Here is a 13,859-nt window from a genome sequence, read left to right on the forward strand (position 1 = left end):
TGGTGTACAGAGTGTCTGAAAAAGTTGTTCCGTCAAATACAAAATTGAAGTGGATTGTTTCCTTTCTTTCCTTATTCCATTCCATTCTGTAGAAAATGTGATACAGGCATAAATACACACTTTATTGTGTCATTTTTCAAAAGTCACAAAATCAACCCTTTAACTAGGGCTGCTGTGAAACACCAAAGGAAGATGAACTAAATTTGGGGTTTCTGGTTGAGGCTGGGAAAACTACAAATGACTTTAACTGAGCAGCTGCATAGTTTTATTACCCAATCATAAAAAGAGCCTTTAAAAAATTTTTTTTTTTCTTTTTAGCTCTCTTCAATGACTGTTGTTCCAATCAACGAGTAAAGCTTTTTCTTAACAAGCCGAAATCCTGAGCTGAGTATCAGAGTTCTCCTGAGGCCAGATGAGAAGCGAGCTCTACTAAAGAAAAAGTCCCTGAAGCTAGTCCACGAGCAGTTGTCCTGCTTAAACACCAGTGTAAGCTCAAAAGTAGGCACCACACTAGAATCACACACAATCCTATCCAGCTTTTTACATACATTTTCAATTTCCAAGTTCACGTGCATAACACAACCTCGCAGGCCACAGGGCTCAGTGGAGGAAAGCCGCAGGACATCTTGAGCAATTCTCTGGGTCAGTTTCTCAGGGACAAGGACCTTTGAGCAACCGAGTTTGGTTTGCTTTGATTTGGACAGACAGTTTTCCAGCATTTTAACCAAACTCTGGCAAGTTGTCTCCTCAAATATCACCTCATTGAGGTTGGGTTCAGGAACAACATAATCCCAGTAGTCGAAATCTGTAAGAAATGGAAATTTAAGATAAAAAAGAAAATTGAAACCCAAGAGCAGAAAAAACACACCAAGATACCAACAGTGGTTACTTCTATCTACCATGTCTACCTGCTTCTAGTATTTTTTTTGGCAGTCAGCTGACCTGACTTTGCGGTTAACTGGGTACATAACAGAGCAAGTCATTTAAATGGAGATTAAAAGTTCATCCATGAAATAAAGGTTTTGATAAATAGGCTAGATAGAATATACCCATTTCCCTTTGAATTTATATGTGTATACACACAATCTTAAAGACTGTGTAAAAAATCTAATGGTGGTTATCCCAAAGTATAGAGACTATTAGTGATTTTTCTTTTTTTAGGAATTTTTCACATGCTGTAATGCAGTAAGAGTTGTTTTCTCATGCGAGTTCAATAAAATATTTTCTCTAATTTCTCCATCACTGACAGTGAAAACATCTTCAAAATAGTCTTCTTCCATTCATTTTCTTTTGCTTGCTTATTTGCTTACAGGGGTTTTCTAATTTTGTTTTATGAGAACAAGCATTACTTCTGAAGTAAAAATGGTTCAGAGCTTTTTTTAATTGGACTATGGGACTGTAGTCTCCTCTTAGAATATATGCATTTATTGTAAAGTACAGAATTTTTACTATTCTTTAAGTTTATCATGCGCTTGATTAGCTGTATTAAATGTCTATCATATCTCTGTGTCTTTAATAGTCTTCACTGGAATGTCCTACAGATTCGAATTTTAGCTTTAATTTCTTTGATCAAAAATTGCTAGGAGAAGAGAAGGCCTTTGAGGTTCACAGGAATATTTATAACTGGCTGGGTAGTTTTTCTTAGCCAAGCAAAACAAAACAACCCTAGGAAAACAAAATTAGATTTGCTCAAAGGAAAAGAGATAGCTCTGCAGTTGGTCACCTACCTCCCAAATTAATCCTCCCACTTGGCAGGATGCCACACCACACACAGTCCACCCAGCAGGCAAGTGGCCTGCAGGCTCTCCTCCCTAAGCGTACTTCACCTTCATGGGCTACTATGTTTTCCTCTATCTAGATCATGGGGTCACTTAGATCACCATTTCATAACTAAACGAAACAAATGCACTACACATTATAAGGGCTCCACAATTTACCTAAGTAGAAAAAAGAAAATTTTAGAGCTATTGAATTAGATAATCAACCATTTCGCTTTCTAAATTAGGAAGGCCCACATAGCTCAAACAATTTATCTGTGGTTGCATAAACCTTTAGTGGCAGAGCAGTGTGTTAACTTAGAAACTGTTATTTAAAACTGCAAACGGCAACACGACAATATGTCATATGACAATATGTTAGTACCACTGCTGTTAACAAGTTCCCTTCTGTCATTAAAAATGGAATAATAGGTATATGCACAAATAGACTACTACTCAGCAGGGAAAAGGAACACACGCTGATACATGGAACAACATGGATGGAGCTCAAAACATTACGCCGTGGGAGAGGTGCCAGATAAAAAGAGTACATGCTGTACAATTCCATTTATATGAAACTCTAGAGGAGAAACTATAGTGACAAAAAGCAGATCAGTGATTGCCTGGAGAGGGGAAAAGGGGAAAATTTATGGCAACTGGGCACACGAGCCCTGGTGGCAGTGAGTAAGAGCATGGCAGCTAACTAAAAGGTCAGCAGTTTGAATCCACCAGCTGCCTTGGAAACCCTATGGGGCAGTTCTACTCTGTCCTAAAGGGTCCCTATGAGTCAGAACTGACTCGATCGCATCGGGTTTAGTTTTGGTTTGGGCACATGAGAATTTCTGGGGAGAGTGATGGTGGTGTTTACACAGGTGACATTTGTTAAAACACATATTTCAAAAAACAAACAAACACCCGTTGCCATCCTGTTGATTCTGACCCATAGCGACTCTAGAGGACGGAGTAGAACTGCCCTATAGGATTTCCAAGGAGAGGCTCCTGGATTTCAACTGCAGACCTTTTGGTTAGCAGCCGTAGCTCTTAACAACTGCGCCACCAGGGCTCCAAAAACACATTACTGTGCACTTAAAATCACCTTTACTTCACAAGTATACAGGGTTGGGGACCTATTTAACTTTTAATCCCAAAGAGTCTATTAGCAGAGAAGCATGCAGCTCACGGGTATTTTCATTTTTGTTGCTTTTATTTTTATGATGGAGACCTGGCGGTGCAGTGGTTAAGAGCTCGGCTGCCAACCAAAACGTCAGCAGTTGGAATCCACCAGCTGATCCTTGGAGACCCTATGGGGCAGTTCTACTATGTCCTATAGGGTTGCAATGAATCCGAATCGACTCGATGGCAACGGGTTGATTTTAAGTTTACTATGCACAAAAGATGCTCGAAAGTTTGGAAAGGTATCTCCTCAGGTGGATTTTGTGGCATCCTCTACACCGAGGACGGGAGTGAAGCTGCACGCCCGCCAACCCCCCGATCTACAGAGGGACTGCGATTTTTGTGGGGGGAGACGGAAGTAGGGAGCTGGGAAACTCACCACTTAGCAGGCTCCCCAGGTGGAAGCCATGGTCCAGCAACTCAGAAATGCTGGCCGAGTTCTTACTGCTCAAACTGCCAGTTGCAACCATAGTCAACGGCTCCGTTTCCCTCGCGGAGCGGAACGGCCTTTCCGGGGAGCTGGAAAGAGAAGGCGAGAAGGAGAGATTGGTGAAAGTAGGCAAGACGTGCAGAGGCTCCTAAAATGCTCAGCGTCGCCGGAAAGAACTAGCCGAGGCACTCACTTCCCAAATGGGGAGGAAGCAGCGTCTGCAACTAAAGTTTACAAAACCTGGGGAGCGGAGACGCCAACTACAACCACAACCCGAAACCACTTCAAAGTTAGCAAAACTTGGAGGTAACTTCTCCTGCGGAGTTCGCCCCCGCGCCCCCAGCAGCGGGAGCGCCCGTCCCCTCCCCCACCAAGGCCGCGGCGTCGCTCACCTGCTGGGACTTTGCAGGGGCAGGTGCTGGAGCCGACGCACTCGCTGGCAGTGCTGTAGGGTAAATACAGCCTGGCACCCGCCTCAGTAGCCCCTTGGCACTGGCACCCAAGCAGCTATCGGCACCCTGCTCGCCCAACCCCCAAGCCCCCCCACCCGGCGCCTCGGCCAGCTCCCCGGAGCAGCATCGCCTGGGGCAGGGAGCATTTTATACGTCCACCCCACCCCGCACCCTGTCCGGCCCGCCCACCTGCACCGCCCCGCTCCGACCCTCTGCTCCGCCCCGCCTGGGCCCGGTTGCATTTCAACCCCGATAGTTAGGCCCAAGGCAAGCCGCTGGAATTTGAGAATGACCCTGGGGTAGGGGTGACACCTGCTTTTTCCTGGGTGGACTACGGTCACCGTGGCCACAATTCTGGGTGCACAACTCGTCAGAGACTGACTACCTCTCTCTGGCCACCAAATTGGCTTCTTTGGGGCGACCCCTCCCCCTGCGCGCGCGCGCGCGCGCGCGCACAGGATTCACGTTGCTGGTTCTCTTGTTAAGATGCTGCCCCGGGCAGCGCGAAGCTTTACGCCCCTTGTTTATTACCATGACCTGAGACTTTGCTGTGTCATTCTCAACGCTTCGCTTATGTCCGTTTTGATGTTCAATGCGCATCACTTATGCATTTACTTCTATTGGCTCTACCCCGCGCCCCAGGGTTTCTCCAGCTTCCTCACCATGCGGTGAGGTCTAGCTTTCCTTTCCTGGCATCGAAGGCTCGCCAACGATTTAGGAAGGGTCTTAATGACCCCCTGCACTCCCGGGCTCCCCAGCAACCTTCGTGCGGTTACATCTGTGACTAATGAGTTTTCTCCGCGGGAAGGGTGAGCCTGGCACTCTTCTAATTAGACCTGACCCCAGAGCGCGAGGAGCTAGGATGAGGGGGAGTTTGCCAGGAAATTAAAACCATTAGTGAGATCTTAGCTGCTGCTTCCACTCGTCGGCTTGCTGGGAGCAATTGTCATTGCCAGAGGCAGAAGTTCTTAGAGCCGTGTTAGGGGGAGGAATTTCGTTTCTGGCGATCTTGAAGGGCCTTGGGGAGCGAACATAGTTCTGTATCCCTAGCGGGATAATCCCTGCGAGGCTTGGTGTGCAGTCCTAAACACGAGCTCATAGAGACACAGAGGAGCCACGGAAAGAGTCAGCATGCTCATACAACCTATAAGCAAGAAACCAAAGATGATTTTTTCTTTCCAAATTACTAAATCACTCTCTTCCCTCTTTGGTGTGCCAGTCGGAAATGATCTGTTCCGAGTGGGCATTACCACAGACCGGGGGTAGGTCAGGTTGTTGGCAGGGAGATGAAAATGTGGGGATGCCTGGAGGAGGAAGACTTCTGTAAGTAGAAGGTTCTAGTCTTGGTTCCCTGGCCCTTTAGGGTTCCACAGAGCAAGGACTGCACGTTAGGACCCTGAAAGGCGGTTTCAGCTGTTCAGGTTAAAAACTCTTAGCAAGAAAAACAACAGAAGGGTTAAGGAGGGTGTGATAAACAGATCAGTGGAAGGACATTCGGAGGCAAAGCAACAGAAATTAAAGCCAGCTTGACAGTCCATTTTTAACTCAGCGCAGGCAGCTCCACTGCTTTGAAGGTCAGCGGAGCTAGGGAAGCGGATGCTGATAGGCTGATCTTGGAAAGCAGATTTCCACTTCTATTTCAATAACAGAAAAGTGGAAAATAAACAAACCAATTTAAGCCGATTAAAAAGTAGTTTCAGTGGCTACTGTGTTAGGACCAATGGATGGATCCCTGGTCAGGTCTCAAATGCCAGCTGCCTGGCAGTCTATCCTTTGGCAGGTCACAGACTCTCCTTTTCTTACCTGAGCAGCATTAGTAATGAGGTTGCCTCTTACCTGCCTTGAAGGAGAGTTATTAGGATTAATAAAATGAATGGTCTGAACCTACACCGGAGGGGGGAAAATCACCCATGTTAATTTCCTTAGGGTATTTAGGCATAATTCATAAACTGAGTATAACTCCAAAGGGCAAGAAAGATTATTAAAACTTCTGTAAAGTAGCAGCTACTCTTGGCTCTCCTGACAAACTGATAGTTTGTAAAGTCCTTTGGGTTTTCTTGGCAGAAAACAATTTACCTATTGTCTTAGTCATCTAGTGCTGCTACAACAGAAATAGCACAAGTGGATGGCTTTAACAAGGAAATTTATTTCCTCACAGTTAAAGTAGCTAAAAGTCGAAATTCAGGGCATCAGCTTCAGGGGAAGGCTTTTTCTCTCTGTAGGCCTTCTTCTCTTCGGTGTTCCCCCGGTCTAGGAGCTTCTCTGCGCGGGGACCCTAGTCCGAAGGACGCGCTCTGCTCCCGGCACTGCTTTCTTATTAGTATGAAGTCCCCCTGTCTCACTGCTCACTTCTGTCTTTTATATCTCAAGAGATTGCCTCAGGACACAATCCAGTCTTGTAGATCAGGTCCTGCCTTACTAACACAACTGCCACCCATCCTCCCTCATTAACATCATAGAGGCAGGTTTACAACATCCAGGAAAATCACACAGTACCAGGAATCATGGCCTAGCCAAATTGATACACACATTTTTTGGGGGACATAATTCAAACCATGACACCTATGTACAAAAGGCTTCTAATAATAATATTCTTTTCTGCTGAATGGGACTTGCTCTCAGGAATTATAGACCATAAGGTATGATGAGTGTAGAACACCTACCGGGAATAATTAGTGGAGATTGATCTTTTAAAAATCTTTCTAAAAGGATAAAATATGCATTCTGTCACCAGTTCAAATCTTTGCATGATTAAATAAACAGAGCGGATTTTTTTTAAAAAATAAGCATAGAACAGAATTAGGGAAAACTAAGTGTCATGATAGTCTTGTGATGAGATGACAGACACAGTCTATGTTTGCTTTTCTTAAAATGTTTTAGAAATAGTTAATCATTTGTAAGTGAAAGTTTACTGCATTGGTATACTTTAGTGGTTTATCAGGGGCTTTTATTATATCCTTTTGAATTAATACTGTAAAAATAGTTTGTTGGGATTGTCCTAATTATCTAGAGCTGCTGTAACAGAAATACCACAGGTGGATGGCTTTAACAGAGAAATTTATTTTGTCACAGCCTAGGAGGCTAGAAGTCTGAATTCAGAGCACCAGCTCCAGGGAAAGTCTTTCTGTCTCTGTCAGCTCTGGGGGAAGGTCCTTGTCATCAATCTTTCCCTGGGCTAGGAGCTCCTCAGGGCAGGAACCCCAGGTCCAAAGGACATGCTGTGCTCCCGGCGCTGCTTTCTTGGTAGTATGAGGTCCCCATGTCTCTCTTCTCTATTTTATATCTCAAAATAGATTGACTTAAAGCACAACCTAATCTTGTAGGTTGAGTCCTGCCTCATCAACATAACTGCCTCTATCCCCACCTCATCAACAGCACAGAGGTAGGATTTACAACACATGGAAAAATCATGTCAGATAACAAAATGGTGGATAATCATACAATACTGGGAACCGTGGCCTAGCCAAGTTGACACACATTTTTGGAGGACATGGTTCAATCCATAACAGGGGTGCATACCGGGAATAATAGTTTTATTTGAATACAATATCTAATTGGTTAAGTAATTTGATTGCCTTTCATATGCCAATATATTATAGCAAATCACCAAAATCATAAGCAAGACCTTTAGCTTAAGCATACTTGCTTTTTTATTACTATGAAGATTTACTCATCTGCCTTCTTGCAAAAAGAAAAAAAATCAATAAAAAATGGCAACAGTGTGTTCATCTGACAAATATGCAAATATGTAAGTTCCATGTCTCCTCATGTATAAATATAATATTCATGATATCATTGCTTACATAAAGCGTAAATTCAGAATGCCAGGAATATTGCAAAAACAAAAACAAAAATGGAGATTTAATGTATTATTATAGGAAATGCTGGCGTCTTGTGAATTCATGATTTGGATTGTTGAACATTTATGACATATTTCACCGGCCAATTTTCTCTCCTTTTCCAATATGAGTCATTGTTTCTAGACTCTTATTAATAGGTTTACATTCAGTACATTGCATATTTTATTTCATAAACTGTGACACCTGAGGAAAAATTTCTGGGTCTCTTAATCTGTACAATGGATTCAGGGAGGATTTTTAGGACATAGAAGCTGATCTGTACAATATTCAAAGTTTCTTAGCACGCTCAGAGGATTCTTGTGAGGATTGAAAGAGATATCCTTTAAATTATCTCTTTTTTATAAACAAATCTGAGATCTTTAAATGTACATTGTTTCTGAGTTTCCTTGGCTTCACTAACTTTGTAATCTGGTGCCCACACGGCATGCTTAGAACAGGTACATGGTGGTGGTGTTGGGTGCTGTCAAGTTGGTTCTGACTCAGCTTAAGGAGTGATAGCTGTTAGTTGTGCTATTATTATGGTTCTGCAGCTATAGTTTGATGTTTCAGTGCAGCAAGTAAGGTACCGAAAAGGATTAGGGAAGTATTGTTAAAGTAGAACAAAATTTATGGTCTTTCCTGTTGACAGAAAATCTGAAAAATATTTGTTACTGATTGGGCAAACCTTTTCATACATTACTGTATGGGAAAGCAGGAAGGAGATCTCCCAATGATACGTAAGAAAATGATGTGGGTAAAAAAGTTTCCTTCGTGTAAAATAGGGTTTATGTGTTAATATTCCTTGATGAATCTGGGAAATGGTTTTCTGGTTAAAAATGAAATTTATAGACATTCGAAATCATTGACTATAAAAAGCAAACACAAAGAAGGAACAAAGCTGTTGCTGTCAAGTCAATTCCGACACATGGTGACCTTATGTGTTTCAGAGTAGAACTGTGCTCCAGAGGGTTATTAAGGCTGTGACCTTTCAGAAGCAGATCTCTAGGTCTTTCTTTCGAAGTACCTCTAGGTAGGTTCAAACAGCTAACCTTTGGGTTAGTAACCGAGAGCTTAACCATCTGCACCACCCAGGGAGCCTCATTGACTACAGAACCACCCAGTTGTTTCAAAATATGTATGACTTCTGTTAGCATTCTGGGTGAGATATTTCATTGTTATTTTTCTCTTTGAGATTGCGTCAACCATAAGATTTCCATTTATTGAAATATGCAGTATGAGTGATAGAATGAGATAGGATTTTCTGTTTTGCAAGGTAACATGGACACTTACCTAGTATAAGACAAAAATAAAGTTCAATGTAAAATAATATGTAATACCTGCTGCCAAAAGCTGAGAGAATCTTACAGTAGCAGAAGGCATTTCTTCTCTGAATTCAAGCTCAGAAATGGTTACCATAGAGATTTGTCTCTTAAAATAGTTGTATGAGTCTATTCTCTTCATAAACAATGCTGTGTACTATCTCTTTTTAAATAGAGAAAGCTGATATGTTTAAATGTACACAGTCTCTGTTTTTCCTTAGTTATGCAAAGATTTATAATTCAGGTGCCCATATAAGAGAATGCCAGCCAGGAGCATAGAGTAGGTCGTTGACATTTACTAGAGATACATCCTGAAATCTTTGCAAGTCCCAAATTTGAGAATACCATCATGGCATACTATTCTCTGGAATTTTTATGTGCATGAAGACAAGAAGAGGAAAATAAAGCTATGTTCTCATATAGGTGCTGATCTTTCATTGCTTCCGTCCTGCGTTAGCCAGATGCCATTTTGTGGCAAACCAGCTTTGCTCAGCTTTTGTTATGCCCGTCTGTGTCCCAGCAGAATTACAAATGACTTCATGACATAAACCTGTGTGGTTTCTCTGGAAGAGAATTAAATCGGAGACTGTCCAGGTGTCAACTAGATATGGGACTCTGTGGTGTGGTCCTTAGAATGGGATCTAATCCTCCTTCTTCAGATATAAAGCACATTAAGGTTAAAAAGCTTGAGTAAATCATAGTGATTTGATTTTTTTCATCTTCATGGTGTAGTAGTTGAATATATGGACTGTGGAGCCTGGCTGTCCGGGTTCATGTCCCAGCAATGCCATTTATTAGCTGTGGAACTATGGATAAGGTACTTAATGTTCTGTGCCCCCATTTCCACCTTTGAAATAGAAATTATAATAATCTTACCTCCCGGGGCTATTGTGAGGGTAAAATGAGTTAATACACAAAGCTCTCAATAAATGTTTGTCATGATTATACTTATGAATTTTGATCTGACTTTGAAAAATCCCTAATGTCCCAATGATATAGTTATGCAAAGGTAACTGGGGGGGGGGTGTTTATATGTGTTTGTAAGTGTTTATAAAAATGTATCTTTTATACTTATTCATTCATTTGGTTGGTTGAGATAAGTTTTATTGAGTATCAGTGGTCTGTTAGGTACTGCGAATAAAACAGAGAAACATAAATGTAGTCCCTGTCCCCAAGGAGATTATAGTTTAGAAAGGGATGTAAACAAATAAATGCAAGATTACAAATAGTGTGGTAAGTTATGGGAGATACAGGATGCTGTGGGAGCACGCTGATGTAAGCACTAATATATTTTGAAGGAAGATTTATAGTACTTGTTAGAGAATTAGGAGACCTGGCCCCACACACAGCTTTTATACTACCTTGGTCTCTGGCTTTGGAAGAGATGAGTCAGCAGAATCACCTGAAGGTAGTGAGAAACTAAAAAAAAAAAATTCATCCAGACTGGAGGAAGACAGACTTACCTGTGGATTTTAGAGTAGTAGAGTCAAGAGCCTGAGGATCTCTGGTGGCGCAGTGGTTAACTACTCGGCTGCTAGAATAAAGGTCAGCAGTTTGAATCCACCAATGGCTCTGTAGGAAAAAAGACCTGGTGATCAGCTCCTTAAAGATTACAGCCTTGGGAACCCTATGGGGCACTTCTGCTCTGTTCTATAGGGTCACTGTGAGCAGACACCAACTCAGCAGCAATGGGTTTGGCTTTTGGATAGAGACAAGGGCCTAGCTTTTTGACAATATCTTGGAGGTAAGAAGACACAGAGAAGAAGTTGAATTCCCATATATGGAAAAGATCCCATATAAGAAAAGAGGAAGAAGGACTGGCGTCATATTTACCTAGTCCTCGGTGGAATAAAGGCTTAATTGTCAGAAATTAACCTTCATAACAAACAATAAAGCAGTAATGTTGCTTTATTGCACAACCTGGTTTGTAAACTAAGAGTGATATCTCTGTATCTATATAGCTATAGAGATGCTTTTGGAAAATATTTTTTAAAACTTGTTTTTATTCAGTTTACAAATCTTAAAGCAACTTTATTGAAAAGCTCTACTTTTTACATCTATAGTCAACTTAAGAATTCCTCACATGGTACATTTTTTAGTTCTCCATTATTGAAGTGTTACTACCTATGAAGAAATCTATCTGTAAAGTACTTCTTAAAAAGTGTTTTTAATGTGTTCTGTATTTAAACAGATACTATGAAAACTCCACAGATAAAGGATATTTTTTTATTTTCTAAATCAAGGAGCTGTTTATAGATATTATAAAGATATAATCCTTTTAAGCAATTATATAGGTGGAATCTAATAAATGTAACTATAAAAATCAGTTTTAAAATAATGATCCTTACACTTTTTTTTTACTTGTAAGTAGTCCAGGGGAAGTATTACTGAAGAAGGTCCAGAAAACTCAAAATGAAAGAAAATAATAAAGTTAGTAAAGTAGAATTGACTTCAAATTTATGAACAGCCTATTTTTAAATTACAAAATTAAAAAAAAAAAATCAAATTCCTGCTCCTAACCCTCATCCATGCCCTTCTTTGTCCACCTACCCTCTCAGATAACCACTTTTATTAGTTTTTAGGTGTTATTCTAGAATCTTTTTATGGAAGTACAAGCCATTGCTAACATATATTCCTGTTTTCACTCTTTTTGACACAAAGGAAATATTATTCTTATGCTTTTTGGCACTCACAATATATCTTAGAGATCTTTCCATATGAACACATAGTATTTCCTCTTTCTCACTCTCTCTCTTTTTTTTCCCTTCTTCTAGATATGTAGTGATCTGTTTTATAGACCTTCATTTAACCAGTACCTTACTTAAGGACATTTTGATTTTTGATTTTTTACAAATTTTTGCAATTACATAAAATACTGTAGTGAATAATCTTATTCATAAGTCACTTTGAATGTGGAAAAGTATATCTGTAAGATAAATTGTCTGAATAGGGACTTCTGCATTAAAGGATAGATGTACAAAGTATAGTTTTTGGTAGATACCGATAAATTGTGCATCCTAGAGGTTGTACAATTTTAGGCACCCACCAATAATATAATACCTATTTCCTCATACTCTTTCCAATATTCATTTGTTCATTTCATAAATATGTATTAAGCATCTACTATACCTTTTTGTGGAGCACTAGTGGCCTAGCGGTTAAGAGCTATGTCTGCTAACCAAAAGGCCAGCAGTTTGAATCCAGCTGCTCCTTGGAAACCCTATGGGGCAGTTCTACTCTGTCCTATAGGGTCGCTATGAGTCAGAATTGAGTACACAGCAACGAGTTTGGTTACAGGTTATACCTTTTTGTGGAGCCCTGGTGGCATAGTTGGAATCTACTCGTTGGCAGTGGGTTTACGGGTGGCACAATGGTTAAGAGCTCAGCTGATAACCAAAAGGTTGGTAGTTCAAATCCACCAGCTGATCCTTGGAGACCCTATGGAGCCATTCTACTCTGTCCTATAGGGTTGCTCTGAGTCGGAATTGACTCTACAGCAACACTTTTTTTTTTTTTTTAATATATATACCTTTTTATGTAGTTTTAACATGCTCTAGAAACTTTTTAGTTAGGGGCTGTAACTTCCCTCACTCTAGTTAGGAGAAATATTAGTGTCCTAGTTTTACAAACATAGTCCCTGGGTGGTTCAAACAGGAAGCACGTTTGGCTGCTAACTAAGAGGTTGGAGGTTTGAGTACACCTAGAGGTACCTCAGAAGAAAGGCCTGGAGATCTACTTCAGAAAAAGTCAGCCATTTTAGTTTTATAAATGGAGAAACTACAAATGGAAATTGTTAGCTGTAATTATCAGACAAAAAGGAAAAATAGATCTTATTCTTCCCAATTTCCCAGTTTTGTGGAAAGTATTGATTATTGTTACTTCACTGATTGATGAATTCAGGCAACAAATATATTGGGATTTTTCTCACCACTATATTTATAATGAATTGTTAATTCGAGGTTTGGTTGTTATGGGACACTGCTATGTTTATTGAAGCCAGTGACCCTTTGATTTCTGTTAAGGAGAGAATCTGCTTCAAAACAGAGAAAAACATCCTTTGATATAAAACTCACAAGTCTTCTGTAACTTGATGTCATTGTTTAAATAGTTGAATAAAAATTACTCCTATTTAACCACTGCAAAAACATGATTTTATTATAGTCTGCAGTAAAATAATTCAGTTCAATGCAATTCAGTTTATTAAATGTATATGGATGCCGCTATAGAGTACAGGTGAGCATGGATTCACATGCAGGTTTGAACAACAATGACACACAATGAGACTTTGCGTAATGTTCTAGGTTTTATCTGTCCTATGTGATAGCCACTAGACACAGATTGCTATTGAGCACTTGAGATATGATCTATTTAAGTTACTTTTTGTACATGGTGCAAGGTATGGATTGAAGTTCATTTATTTTGCATATGGATGTCTAATCATTCCAGCACTGTTTGTTGAAAAATTATTTCTCCACTGAATTGCCTTTCACCTTTATGAAAAATCAGTTGACCATATATATGTTACTTTTTTTTTGTATTTATCCTATTCCATTATATGTTTATCTTTTTGCCAGTATCACAGTATCTTAAAGTAAATCTTGAAATAAGGTAGTGTGAGTTCTATAAATTTGTTCTTCTCTGTCAAAATTATTTTGGCTATTCTAGTTCCTTTGTATTTTTATGTGAATTTAGAATCAGCTTATTAATTTTGGAAAACAAAAATAGTCTGATGGAATTTTGATTGGAATTGCATTGAATCCAGCTCAGTTTGGGGAAATTTGCATTTTAACTCTATTGAGTTTTTCAACAATGAACATGTTATAAATGTTCATATACATATTTATTCAGGTCTTCTTTGATTTCTTTCATCAAAGGTTTGTAATTTTCAG

The 13,859-nt window shown here is 40.1% G+C and overlaps 1 protein-coding gene across 1 annotated transcript; it reads right to left on the reverse strand.

The window, feature by feature from the left end:
• Positions 1-314: 314 nt before the first annotated feature.
• DDIT4L (DNA damage inducible transcript 4 like) lies at positions 315-3,443 on the reverse strand. The gene is made up of 2 exons (XM_004380186.1): positions 3,310-3,443; positions 315-805 (listed from the first exon to the last, which is right to left on the reverse strand). The coding sequence occupies exons 1-2, from the start codon at positions 3,398-3,400 to the stop codon at positions 315-317; spliced, it is 582 nt and encodes a 193-aa protein (XP_004380243.1). The 5' UTR covers positions 3,401-3,443.
• Positions 3,444-13,859: the final 10,416 nt, after the last annotated feature.

This window comes from Trichechus manatus, unplaced genomic scaffold (genome assembly GCF_000243295.1).
Source record: "Trichechus manatus latirostris isolate Lorelei unplaced genomic scaffold, TriManLat1.0 scaffold00071, whole genome shotgun sequence".
Lineage (NCBI taxonomy): Eukaryota > Metazoa > Chordata > Mammalia > Sirenia > Trichechidae > Trichechus > Trichechus manatus.